The sequence below is a fragment of the Paroedura picta genome, chromosome 1 (assembly GCF_049243985.1).
Source record: "Paroedura picta isolate Pp20150507F chromosome 1, Ppicta_v3.0, whole genome shotgun sequence".
NCBI lineage: Eukaryota > Metazoa > Chordata > Lepidosauria > Squamata > Gekkonidae > Paroedura > Paroedura picta.
Genome location: NC_135369.1, coordinates 246,141 through 259,563, shown reverse-complemented (window position 1 = coordinate 259,563; position 13,423 = coordinate 246,141). Strand labels below are relative to the sequence as shown.

At 62.3% G+C, this 13,423-nt stretch overlaps 1 protein-coding gene across 2 annotated transcripts in view; it reads left to right on the top strand.

Moving 5' to 3' along the window:
• LOC143827844 (immunoglobulin superfamily member 8-like) overlaps positions 1-12,728 on the top strand; it is a 166,467-nt gene extending 153,739 nt beyond the window's left edge. The window contains exons 1-7 of one of the 2 annotated variants that reach the window (XM_077317855.1): positions 561-720; positions 3,895-4,269; positions 5,529-6,014; positions 7,483-7,908; positions 9,990-10,394; positions 10,935-11,046; positions 11,738-12,728. In XM_077317855.1, coding sequence (XP_077173970.1) covers positions 636-720; positions 3,895-4,269; positions 5,529-6,014; positions 7,483-7,908; positions 9,990-10,394; positions 10,935-11,046; positions 11,738-11,753 — 1,905 coding nt within the window. In that variant the 5' untranslated portion in view covers positions 561-635 and the 3' untranslated portion in view covers positions 11,754-12,728. Of the gene's footprint in view, positions 1-560; positions 721-3,894; positions 4,270-5,528; positions 6,015-7,482; positions 7,909-9,989; positions 10,395-10,934; positions 11,047-11,737 lie in introns of those variants that run through there. The other variant, XM_077317944.1, reaches the window with a different exon arrangement.
• The last annotated feature ends 695 nt before the right edge of the window (positions 12,729-13,423 follow it).

The window sequence follows — 13,423 nt, the reverse complement described above, 5'->3', positions numbered from 1 at the left end:
ACCACAGGCTCTGTGGTTTTTCAGCTGTGTGCTAGGGCCATTTCTGTAATGGATGTTGACCTTTGGCTGAGTGCCAGAATCGGGAGGGTCCAGGCATTTCGACGGTTTCCACGCCTCGGTCTCCCCAGATGCCCGGTGCTTTCTGTGATGCACAACAGTCGTTTTATTTTGTTTCAATGTGAAAAAACATATACATTCCTGAGAATCCGTTTGGAATAGTCTAGATCCGACTTTTACCCCACCCCCGGCTCTTCGCCTTCCCACCTCCAGGTGGGGCCTGAAGACCTCCCGGAATGCCCCTGGGCTCCCAGCCTGCCCTGCCCTGCCCGGCTGCCTTGCGGCGAGGGAGCCCTTCGGCCGCGGCCTCTCTGGCAATGCAGCTCCGGCGACACGCGGCGGCCACACGGGCAACGGCAGCCCGGCCAGCCGGCCGGCATCGGGGCGGGCGGGGCGGGTGCCAGTCTCCAGGAGGGCCCGGGAGACCTCCCGCTGATCTCCCGTCGTCCGCCTGGAGGTGATGGCGGCGGCGTCGCAGCGTGGACCGCAGGGCACTGTCGCCCTTCCCGCGGCCGCCAGCCCCCTCCCCGGGCACATCTGGCGGGGCGGGGCGGGGCGGGGCGGGGCCTGGGCCAGCCATGGATGCTCCGCGCCGGGCGATGCTGCCGCCGCTGCTCCTCCTCCCGCCGCCGCCGCTGCTGCTGCTGCTGCTGCTGCTGGCCGGTGCGTAATGCCAGGCAGGCCGCGGGGCTGGGGCGGGGGCGGGGGCGGGGGCGGGGGCGGGGGGTGCGGGGGGAGCCCCTCCGGAAGCGCCTGCCGCCAGGGCCCGCCGGGCTGGGGGTTGGGGGGGGGGGTGGGCTTGCTGGGAGCGGGGATCGGGCCCTTCCTGGACGGGGGCCGCTTCTCCCCTCCCGCCCAGCTCCGCCAAGGCCTCCTGCTCTGGCCGGGGGACCACTGGCAGCCCTGCCCGCCCCTCCCGGGCTGCGAACAAAGCGGGGCTCCAGCGGCGGGGAGGAGCAGGAGGCCATTTGGTTCGGGCCTCCCTTCGTCTGGACCGCGCCGGGGTCAGCAGCAGGCGGCGGCGGGGGGGGGGGGATCTGGGGAGAGACCCTCTGGCCTTTGCAGGAGGGGCTGGAGGCCACCCGGGGGGCAGAGTTCGCCCAGCCCAGCCCGGAGACCCTGGGGGCGGGGTGGGCGGTGCTGGGGGGGAGGGGGGCGTGAAAAGAGGAAGGGGCTCTGCTAAAAGACCCCCGCCAATGCCCCTTCGGAAAGAGGGGCCTTTGAAGTTCACTGCTGCCCCTTTCTGCTGTGCCAAGGGGCAGCCTCCCGTCCAAATGAGGGGGGGTTCTGTTGGGGGGCCTGCAGGGAGCCCTCCCCAGCCTTGGCAGGAGGGGAGTGGGCACCGCCCCCCCTGCACACTTGCTTGAGCCTCCGTGCCAGGGGAAGAGGGCTTGCTTGAGCCTCCGTGCCAGGGGAAGAGGGCTTGCTTGAGCCTCCGTGCCAGGGAAGAGGCCCGCCCTCTCCGGCAGGGGCTGGTTGATGACGCTGCTGCCGGGCACAGATGCGCTGACCTAGATAGCGGGATTGTCTGGGGGGGCTGTGCCTTGGGGGGGGCTCCGTCCGCCTTCTGTTGGCTGCCCTGCCTGCCAGGCGCTGCCTGCCTCTGCCTGCCACTCACTGCCTTGAGGCCCTTTCTTCTCCGCCCCCCCTGTGTGGCACCCGCCCATCCCTTGGGGCAGCGTGGCAACCGGTGGCCAGGTGGGCCTGCCTGGAGACGGGCACAGATGCTTCTGGCGGGGGGGGGGGGGGAGGAAGAGCTGTATCCCCTCCCCTGGCCCAGGTGGGAAGGAAGGCACCAGTCAGAGCGGTTTCTCAGTGGAACAGGCTTCCTCGGGAGGTGGTGGGTTCTTCATCTTTGGAAATCTTTAAACAGAGGCTGGAGAGCCATCTGACGGAGAGGCTGATTCCGTGAAGGCTCAAGGGGGCGGCAGGTGACAGTGGAGGAGCGAGAGGGTTGCGAGTGTCCTGCATAGTGCAGAGGGTTGGACTAGATGACCCAGGAGGTCCCTTCCCACTCTAGGATTCTATGATTCTAAATTCCGTCTAAACATCCGGAAGAAGTTCCTGACAGTGAGAGCGGTTCCTCAGTGGAACAGGCTTCCTCGGGAGGTGGTGGGTTCTCCTTCTTTGGAGCTTTTTAAGCAGAGGCTGGAGAGCCATCTGACAGAGAGGCTGATTCTGTGAAGGCTCAAGGGGGTGGCAGGTGACAGTGGAGGAGCGAGAGGGTTGTGTCCGGAGGGCCAGGCAGCCCCTGGTGCTGAAGGAGCCTGTGATGGCCTGAAGCGCTGGGCAGATTTGGGGCTGGGCTGGGCGGTAGCTGCCCTCCACGGAATGCAGGTTTGCCATCCTCTTCTCAGTGATGGGGAGGAGAAACCAAGGCTGCCGGGGCAGGAGGGACCAGAACATTTGCCAAAGGAAAAATTCCAAAATTTGGGGGAGCACTGAGAAGAAAATCTCCTATGAACTATTTTCCCTTTCTGAGGAGAAATAAATCTCGTCTCTAAGATCATTTCACTCACTTGAAGGTTGTAGCATGAAAGAATCTGATATTTTCCCTTTGGAATGAGCAGAAACGTATAAAAGAATGTACAGTGGCCCTTTCTTGCATGCCCAGTTTGAGGTTAGGTGACTTTACTCCAGGGATTCTGGTTTACTTGAGGGGGGGGCATCATCCGTTCCTGGAATAGGGGTCACTGTGGGTGGGTGGCAGTTGTGAATTCCCTGCATTCTGCAGGGGTTGGACTAGATGACCCTGGGTCCCTTCCGACTCCATGATTCTCTGATCCTGTGAAAGCTTATGGCCAGGGTTCGACTTGGTTGGTCTGCAAAGTGCCCCTGAACCCGGCCTACGAGGCTCTTGCCCTAAGCAGAAAGCTCCTTCCTCTGCAGACAAGGCATCAGGGCTGCTAAACCCTGCTGGAAATCTCGGGCCGGGCCTGGTCACTCCCTGAGCCTCACGCGGGAAATCTGGCTCCTCGGGTGTCCTTCTGGCAGTCTCTGGCCACTGGGGAGGGAGCTGAAGATACGTTTTCTCTCTCTCTTGTAAGGATTAATTCCTGGGGGGGGGAGCCAGATGCATTTTACATCCACGCTGAATTGCAGATAATGTCCCGGCCTTTTCATTGATACGTGCTGCGTAGCATTCGGCACCCATATATAAGCACAGAGTTAATTCGCAATAGGGATGCCTGCAAAACTTATTGCACAGCTTGGGTTTAGCCTGAGCTGCTTTCCCCCGGGGTGAAGGGAGCCTGCCTTTGCCAATTCCTCCTGGCCGGGAGCACATTTAGCGGCCCCTTCTGCTTGGTGGGGGCTCTTTGGGGGAGGCCCCCCCCTTCCCAAGCCCAACCTCCCCAGGCTGCAGCCTTAATTCTCCAGGAACTTTCCCACCCAGAGGTGGGACTCCTTTAAATCCCCCGAACCCTTTTTCTTCTCCAGCCCCGCTTTTCTTGGCAGGGAAGTCCCAGCTGCCACACAACCAGAGTGCCCCCCCCATTTGTCTGCTCCCCCCCAGTGGTCTGGTTAGCTCAGAGTGTGGGGGGTGTGGGGGTGAGGGAGAGAGGACAGGGTGGTGGGTCTCTTTGGCTGCTGCTGTCCCTCTTCGGTGCCTCTTTGTTGCCTGGTGGTCTCCAGGCTGTGTGGAAAACTGACTGGCTTTGTGGGTCACTCTGGTCACACTCAAGAGCACGAAGAAGACAGAGCTGTAATAACGAAGCCTAAGTCCCAGATCGAGCACAGGGGTCTGGGTGTGGGTGTGTGCGGGGGGGGGGGAGGGGATCTGGTCTTCCTTGTTAGGGTCTTCTGCTGTGGCTAAACCTACTCTGCCTTTCTCTGCAGCTCTGAGCAGTGCACGGGATGTCCACCTGCCCCCGGGGCCCTTGCGCCGTGTGGCGGGCACCTCTGTCTCCATCCCCTGCAGCGTGTCGGAGTACGAGGGGCCCACCCTGCAGCACTTTGAGTGGTTCCTGTACCGCCCGTCGGCTCCGGACATCTCCATCGGGGTGGTCAGCACCAAAGACCCCCGGTTCCCTTATGCCATCTTTGGGCCACGGGTGCAGGCCGGAGCGGTGTCCGTCCAGCGGGTGCGGGGGGATGCCGTGGAGCTGCACATCAAGGAGGTCCGTGCGGAAGACGCGGGGGTCTACGAGTGCTACACCCCCTCCACCGACTCCAAATACCTCGGCGCCTACAGCAGCAAGGTGGAGCTCAAAGGTACCCCCGGGGTGTCTCTGGGCTGTGGGGGGGGGGGGCGTGAGGCCGGTCGTGCTGACGCTTCCCAGAGGCTGCAGGCCCTGGTCAGGGAGTCACGTGGTGTCCAGTCCCAGGTCAAGAAGAGGCCAGAGTGATGACCTTGCAGGTCTTGGGCTGCAGACCAGGAGAGAGAGGGGGGGGGGGTCGGAAACATGGACCAGTTCCCAGGAGGAACAAGCCTGTGGGGTGAGCAGTTGGCCTCCAAGTCCAGCCTGGGCCAGGAGCCACGTGTGGGGGGGGGATGGGGGACCATGATGGGGGCTCCTGGGGTGGGCCTGACTGGAGAGAAAAAGGAAGGTCAGAGGGCTGCAGGGCTGCTTCCCTTGCGCCTCAACATGGACACGGGTCCAATAAATCCTCTTTTGGGCTGTGTCTGTTGGGTCTGGAGATGCTTCCTGATCTCACCTTTGAAGGATTTTGAAGATTAACAAGTAGCTGGTTCATGGCCCAACTTCCTGGGTGCCTTGCAAAAAGGGGGGTGATGACGACAGAGAGGAGCTCAGTGGAGGAAACAGCTGTCTTGGGGGGAGGGGGTCACATCCCCACTGAACTCCCAGAATTCTGAGGGTCTTGCTGCCCTAATCTCGGGAATGTCCCGACCCAGCATTGGCACCCCATCGGAAGGAATAGGCAGAAGGCCCAAAGAGAGGGGCCCGGGGGCAGCCACCAAAAAGGGCCCGTCCCGTGTGCCCCTGCCCTGCAGCCTCCATTCAGGGGGAGCAGGTTCACAATCCTGGGCCCACCATTAGGTCTCCAAGCCCAGGCAAAGGGGTCTCTCAGCCTCCCCTGAACTGCAGGCTCATGGCCTGAACCCCTCAATACCGGCAACCGTGAAAATCTGCCCAGAGGCATGAGGAAGAGTTCATAGCAGCATTTCCCAGAAGCCACCCGCTCTCCTTCCTAGGTCTGCAGGGTGCCTGGGCCAGACTGTTTTTCAGGGGGGTCTTGAGAAAGGAAAGCACAGCTGGATCCGGGGGGGGGGCACTGCTCTTGAAGGGCTGGCAGCCCTTGTGGCCCAGGGGATCCAAGCGCAGGGGAGGGGGCCTTCTACCCCAGCCTCCCTGGAAGGCCCTCTGTGAGGGGACCAAGGAGAGGTGGATGAGACCCCCCCCCAGCATCCCCCTGCCTATCGGTTGCCCACGGGGTAAAGGAGGAGGTTGCCAAGGCCCCCCCCCCCCAGGACCGACTGACGCCCTTCGCCTCTCTTGCTGCCTCAACAGTGATGCCCGACAAGCTCTCCGTTGCTGCCGCCCCTCCGTCCTCCCCGAAGACCCTTCTCCGGAGCCGAGGGGCTGTCTCTGCCTCCCCCCCTCTGCCCCAGATGAGCCTCTCGGAGGGCCAGGAGCTGCGCCTGCCCTGCACGGCCCTGACGGAGACCCAGGAGCACACCCACCTCGCCGTCTCCTTTGGCTTCTCCGGGCCTCGGCCCCCCGGGGGTGGGGGGACGGTGCAGGAGGTGATCGGGGTGCGGCGGGATTTTGCCGTGGAGGCCGGCGGGCGCTTTGCAGACCGACACGAAGCCCGACAGCTCTCCGTCACGAAGGTGGGCCGCCAGCAGTATCAGATGGCCCTGGGCGGGCTGAGGCCGGACGATGCGGGGGTCTTCCACTGCACGGCAGGAGAATGGATCCAGGACCCAGACGGCAGCTGGCAGCTGATCGCTCAGAAGCAGGTGGCGCTGGCCCGGGTGACGGTCCGGACCATCGGTAAGTCTGCCCAGGCTCCTCCCCCCTTGTGGATGGAAGGGGCTCCTGATCCCCCTTTGCGGAGGGGCTCGCTTGGGCAGGTCCGGGGACTGTGCAGAGCAGGACGAGGCGAGAGGTGTGCCTTCGACAGAGTGGCCCTGCCCTAGACAATTCCCCAAATCAGCAGGAGGAATGAGCACGGATGGGTGGGGTCTGGGTCCCCCTAGGGCTCTGTGTGTCGTGCTTAGGGAGCCCCCGCTGTGGGGTTCCATGGGGCAGGACTTGCAATGAGTCTGCCGGTCATCCAGAGAGAATGAAGCATGTTCACTTTTCACTTAATGTGCCACGGAGCAAAAGCACAGAACTGGCAACTCAGCAGCACCGGGGACTTCCAAGTGCAAGTGACCGACTTCCCCCTCCTTCACTGCCTGCCACGCCCAAAGCCCCTCTCCTCCCTTCCCTCTGGCCGGCGGCCCAGGAAGCCTCCCGCTGAGCCCCCCCCCCCCGTGCCTTGGCTCCCAAGATGAGGGTCCCCCATGAACTCCCCGTTAGATAACTCCGCCCTGAAGTGGACAATTGAGACCCCCAGGCTCCAGCCACAAATCGTAGTGACCTGAACGGGGGCGTTAGGAAGAGCCTCTGGGACAGGTTCCAGCCCCCCAGCCTCTGGCTTCCCTCCACACCTGCTGCCCCCCTCTGCCCCCAGAGGCCTCAGTGGGGGCCTGTCATCAGCCTGTTGGGGGAGGTCCCCTGCCAGGGTCAGTCAGAGGCTGGACACGGCGTCAGAAGGACAGAAAGGTTTTTAGGTATCGAGATAAGAACCTTCACGTTTCTCTGCTGCCTTTCCCACGAGGCTCAGGAGGGCAGACATGAAAATGTAAAGTCGTACTTTCTATTAAATCGGTCCCAAGGAACCCATCCTTCCATCCCAGACTCACTTAAGGCTTTGCTCCTGCGTGTGGATTCCTGGCTGGCCCTGCCATCTCAATACTGAGGCCTGGTCTGGCCTCACCCACCTTGAGCCCCAGAGAGAAAGGGGGACGATAACAGAAGTATGAATCAATTCCCTGTTTGGAGCAATAGGAGCCCCCTCAGCCCCCCTCAGGCCTCTGTCAGCCTGTGAAGAGGACACCTGGGACCCCCCAAAGAGGTCCTGTGGATCCCACCACCCTCTGACACCCTCACTGCTCCTCCCCTGCCCCCAACGGTCCCCATGGGTCCCCATGGCCCTGACCCACACGTGCTGCACAGAGGCCCTCCTGCCTCCGCTGCTCACCTGGCTGAGGCCGCCCAGCCCTGAGGGCCAAAGACACATCTTGGCTTGCCCCCATGGCCATTGGGATCCGCTTCCCTGGGCAGCACTCCGAGCGGCCCGGCGGCCCTTCACTGGCCCTTGCTCAAGGTGGGTGTCAAGGAGGGTGGCCCCAGGGGGAGCTCAGGGCCCCTCTCCGTTGCCACTGGCGATCCATTCTCTGTGTTTTGCCCTCAGCGAGTCAGCTGTCGGTGTCTGCCAGCCCTTCCCAGGTCCGGGTCAGCGCCGGAGAACCCCTGGAGCTCCTGTGCAACGCCTCTGGAGTCCCGTCTTCCCCGTGGTCCCCCGTGGCCTACACGGTGGGCTGGGAGCTGAGCAAGGAGGAGGCCCCCGAGGGGCGTCTTGTGGCCCAGCTGGACCCGATGGGAGCGCTCATCCTGGGGGACGGCTACACCAACCGCGATGTGGGTCAGCGTCACGTGTCCCTGCAGAGGCTGGGGTTGCCCCCCGGCGGCTACCGGCTGCGGATTGAGGCGGCTCAGCCCGGGGACGTGGGCACCTACCAGTGCGTGGTGCGGGCGTACGTCCTCTCGCCAGGAGCAGAGCGGCGCCAGGTGGCCACAGGGCGGTCTCAGGGGCTGGCCGTGGACATGAAACCTGAAGGTACGTGCTTTGGGGCTGGGTGGAGTCGAGGAGGCTGGGAGTGGCTAAGACTGGTGGGCTTTCCCAGCCTCTCTGCCCCTCCAGGCACCTGTGGAGTCCTGACCTCCCCAAAATGGCTGGCCTTCTTCCCCCACGGGAGCTCCCTAGGCATCTCTGAAAATCTGCACAGCCCATCAAGTCTCCAGTGGCCAATCAGAGGGCTTGCTGGGCAGAAACCCCTCCTTGTCGACCCACTTCCTAAAAACCCTTGGTGGTGGGCGCCAGCCAAAGTGCCAGCTAGTGCCATGGCCACTGTGTGAGCCCTGCTGGGGACCCCTGAGACAGACGCCGTTGTCCCTGTCCGCACTGGGGTGAGGCCAGCCATGGGTGCCGTGGGAGGGCTGGCCGCTCACCCTTCAAGTCTCCGGAGGAAGGAGAAGGCCAGCAGGACAGCCTGACTCTAGGGTTGCCCTGCAGGCTCCCTCTGGACCGCCATTTTGAGGGAAGCCTTCGTGTGGCAGGGCCCGTGCAGGCTGGCCTTGCGGGAGAGCAGGCCTCCTCCGCCAGGGTTTCTTGATGGCCCCGGAAGGGTCTCCCGAATGGGAGGGAGGCAGTTAATTTTTCATATATATTTTAAATTTCTTCAATGGTTGACAGGTGATATGACCATAAGTGGTCATGTTGACCCACCTTCCCTCCCAAAATGGCCAATGATGGGCCTGGAGGGGGTGGGAAGGGGAGGGGCCCTGGGTGGCCGTACACACAGCTGTGCTTCCCAACCACATTCTGCACAATCCTAGAATCCTAGAGTTGGAAGGGACCTCCAGGGTCATCTAGTCCAACCCCCTGCACTGTGCAGGACACTCACAACCCTCTCGCTCACCCACTGTCACCTGCCACCCCCTTGAGCCTTCACAGAATCAGCCTCTCCGTCAGATGGCTCTCCAGCCTCTGTTTAAAAACCTCCAAAGATGGAGAACCCACCACCTCCCGAGGAAGCCTGTTCCGCTGAGGAACCGCTCTCACTGTCAGGAACTTATTCCGGATGGTTAGACAGAATTTAGAATCCTAGAATAACCGAGTGGGAGGGATCTCCTGGGTCATCTAGTCCAACCCCCTGCAGGACACTCACATCCCTATCGCTCATCCACTGTCACCTGCCACCCCCTTGAACCTTCACAGAATTGAGCCACTTCTGAGGTTTATAGAATCACAGAATCGCAGAATCATAGAGTTGGAAGGGGCCACACAGGCCATCTAGTCCAACCCCCTGCTCAACTCAGGATCGGCCCAAAGCATCCTAAAGCATCCAAGAAAAGTGTGTATCCAACCTTTGCTTGAAGACTGCCAGTGAGGGGGAGGCTCACCACCTCCTTAGGCAGCCTATTCCACTGCTGAACTACTCTGACTGTGAAAAACTTTTTCCTGATATCTAGCCTATATCGTTGTACTTGAAGTTTAAACCCATTACTGCGTGTCCTCTCCTCTGCAGCCAGCAGAAACAGCATCCTGCCCTCCTCCAAGTTTCTTGAGCCCTGAAGAATGTTTCAGGGGTTTCCCAACTGTAAAAGTTGAGGAAGGCTGGGTAAGGAGGTCACTGCTGCCTTCTTTCTCTGGCACAGTAACTGGGCAGCCCAGCAAAGGAAGTGGGCGGGGCAGATGCCCCTTGTAGCATTGCATAGTGGGGGAAGCCTTGCTTAGGGCTGATCCTGCACTGAGCAGGGGGTGGGACTGGATGGCCTGCATGGCCCCTTCCCACTCTGGGATTCTAGGAGTCTAGTTCGGCAGTGGAAGGGGCTGCCTAAGGAGGTGGGGAGCTCCCTCTCACTGGCCATCTTCAAGCAGCGGCTGGACAGATCCTTCTCCTGGATGCTGGAGGCTGATCCTGCGTTGAGCAGGGGGTTAGACTAGATGGCCTGTATGGCCCCTTCCCACTCTAGGATTCTACGATTCTATGATTCTAAGCCAAGGGGAGAACCGTTGGGTGTCTCGGGCCTCCTGCTTGGCCCCTGGGTCCTCTTTGCTGCATGCCTCCCGTGTTTGTCCTGGGCCCCAGGGGCGTCTCTGGGCTCTCACTGGTCTTCCCCCTTCATTCCCTGCAGCTGTGGTGCTGGGGGCCAGGGCGTGGCTGTCGTCCCCCACCATCTACCGGGGGGACACGGTTGAGGTGCGCTGCAACATATCTGTGGAATCGACGCAGGCTGTCCACGTGGCCCTCAGCTGGTGGGTGGAGATGGCCCGAGAGGACTCTGAGACCCACGGACACATGCTGGCCTCGGTCAGCCGTGAGGGGGTGGCGGTTCTTGGGCGCCGTCCATCCGGGGGCACTGTGAGTGTGGAGAAGGTGGGGCCACAGAGCCATCAGCTGCGCATCCACGAGGTCCAGCCGTCGGACGAGGGGAAGTACCACTGTGCCCTGACCGCCTGGGTGCGCTCTCCGGACCGCAGCTGGTACAATGCTGGAGCCGTGCAGTCCAACACAGTCACCGTCTACCCCTATGCTCTGCGTGAGTAGGATGCTTGGGGGGGGGGGGGGGTTGTGCCTCCTGCAGCTTGCATGCCTGCTACTGACTGTGCCCTCTTGCAGGGTGGCCTTCCTTCCTTCCTTCCTTCCTTCCTTCCTTCCTTCCTTCCTTCCTTCCTTCCTTCCTTCCTTCCTTCCTTCCTTCCTTCCTTCCTTCCTTCCTTCCTTCCTTCCTTCCTTCCTTCCTTCCTTCCTTCCTCTCTCTTTCTGTCTTTCTTTTCCTTCCTCCCTCCCTCCCTCCCTTTCCAGAAGCACAGTGGCATACCACTGGTGTTTGGGGTGGCATGAACCAGAAGGGTCCATTCTGTGGCACAGAGAAGTGACAGAGTGACCCTGGGCAATGTGGGAGGTCACAGGAGGCGGACTCCCTGGTCACGTGCCCTTCCACAGGGGTTGGGAGGACCAGGGGTTTGCACGGTGGGCAACCCAGTGGGCCTTGGTGCCGTTCTGCTGTTCAGGAAGGTCTCTTAGGACCTTCCGCCTTCTCATCCTCTCTCCTCCCCTTTTCCCCCCCTTCCCGCAGCCTTGGACACCTTGTTCATCCCCCTTCTGGCGGGGGTCTCCAGCGCCCTCTTCATGGGCATCACCGTCCTCTCTGCCGTCACCTGCTGCTTCATGAGGAGGCTGCGCAAGAGGTGGGCCCTGGGGGGATGGGAGGGGGGCTCCATGGGGTCCCACTCTCTCCACAGGCCCCCTGGCCTGCCCTCCCAGCAGGAGCAAGCCTGCCGCATGGGTGGTGTTCGTCTCCCCCTCTTTGGCTGCTGCTGGGCTGCGGTGCCACCCCTGGCTGCTGAGGGCTGCTCAGGCTTCCCCTCCGGCCCAGTCCCACAGGGGAACGTCACAGTTCAGGCGCTGGGCAGGGCAGCAGGAGCACGTGGGGGCCGAGCCGGTCTGTGAGGAGAGCTGCACAGGAGGGCCCAAGGGACCTGCAGCACGCGGAAGCCCACTGCTCTGGGGCCTGGATCCGGAGGGATCCAAGTCTCACTTGGGAGGGCTGACAAGTTTGGCCCCCTGTGCTTTGTGGGGGTGTGCAGTGGACTTGAGAGCTTTAAGAAGCGTCCTGGCCAGGCTGGTCCAGGCTGGCACGATCACATTGGCTCTGGGAAGCTAAGCAGGGCCTGCCTTGGTTAAGGTTTGGATGGGAGACCGCCGGGACGTCCCAGGATAATGCACAGCAGCTGGCCACGGCCAACCTCCTTGCAAGGTCGCTTGCTCTAAAACCAGCCCCCCCCCTGCCCCTGAGGAGGTTGCCATAAGACTCCTGGGGTCTGGTGGCACCTGGGGGGCTGGCCCCATCCCAACCGGCTCCCTTCTTCCTCCGTGCAGGGATCCGTCTCCGTGAGTGGGGGCCCTGCTGCCAGCCGGCTTCCTTGTGCCTGCACAAGGAGGAGACGACCACCCCACCATCCGCTCTGGGATGGTGCCCGTCTGGAGAAGAGCCCTGAAGCCTCAGCTCCTTGTCTGGCCGCTTTCCCCATGGAGGGGCCCTCCCCACCGACGGGTGCCCCCCCGCTGTCTGTGTGTGTCTGTGCAGGGGGTGGGAGGTCCCCAGAGAGCCCTTCTCCCCTTGGTTATTGAGAGTCAATGTTTCCCCCTCTTTGGTCCAGCTTCCGTCCAAGGGTGGTTTTCTTCCCCAAAGGGGCAGGGGGGGAGAGACCCTGGCTGCTTTGGGTGGGTCAGGGCCCACCTGCAGAATGGGAAGGCTCAGGAGGTCCCCAGGGAAGCTGATAAAAGGCTTGGCTGAGTGGCAGCCAGGGCCAGCCTCATCCTCAGGACACCCCCCCTCCCCCCAGCCATCAGCTGCTCCCCAGGTGGGCTTCTGCAGCAGCCAGGTGGGCGGGTGACGGGTGGGCCCAGTGATTGGGAAGCACTTGAGGGGGGGGCATTGCTGGGGGTGGATCCTTGAACATTTCTGGCCGTACCAAAATACCCCAGGGGGTGCCGGGGGCCTCTTTACCCCCTCATGTGTGCATCGGCTGTGCGTGGCCCTGCAGCTGGGCTCGTGGCGCGGGAGCATGCTGGGGCAGAACGCGAGAGGGCGGATTTCGGCCCCCGGGGTGGCTGACGGGGCAGAGGGGCAGAGCGAGCGCTTCACGGACAAGGGGCAGGCTTGGGGCTTGTCCTCCCGGAGCCGGCTGCTGCCAGTTCCCTCTGAGGAAGGCTGAGATGGCAGCCGTGCCACCACCAGCCACCGGCTTCTGTCCCTGGGGAGACCACTGCCCTTTGCAGAGGCCTCTTCCTTCAGCACTTGTGTGTGTGTGTGTGTGTGTGTGTGTGTGTGTGGGAGGGAGCCAGTCCCTGCCCCATGGCTGCATTACGGAAGGGTGGGTGGGTGGGGGTCGGGGCTCCTGGGAGCAGCCCTCCTGGCGGGTGTGGGGGGGGAGCGGCAGGGGGCCGGGCCAGGCCAGACATCGGAAAGGATCCAACCGGAATTAGCCTGTGGTTTTCTGACAGCTGCTTATTTTTAGCTCCGTTCTGAAAGGCAGCGAAGCCACAATGCTCCGGGGTGAACTCAAGACAGCGGTGGGGGTGGGGGTGGGGGTGGGGATCGCAGCATGGCGGAGAGAAGCGGCAGCATCCTCTGCTGGCTCAGGGCCTCTGCCCCCCCCCTCCGAAGGCCGCCGGGTGCCCTTCTGACAGACCCCTGGGTGCTGCGGGTGGGGGGGGGGGGAGCACGGGAAAAGAGGCCGCTCCGAGTGCATGAGAGACAGCAGAGGGGGCGCGTTTTGTGATACGTTTAATTTATTAAACCATTTGAATAAATTGTGATTGTAATAAAAGTGCAGCAGTGACCCCCTGCCTCTCCCCTTGCTGCCTTTGTCCTTCCTGGAAGGGGTGCCAGCCTCTAGGTGGGGACAGAGAGATCCGTTTGCCTAGAGTGGCCTTTCTTGCCTCATTTACCACGGAGAAGCTGCTGAAACGGTCCTCCGGCCCTGAGAAGCCCCAGAAGTGGTGTGAGGGTGCAGAACGTGGTTGGGGAGCATGTTCCCACCCGGGGACCCCCCGGCCCTT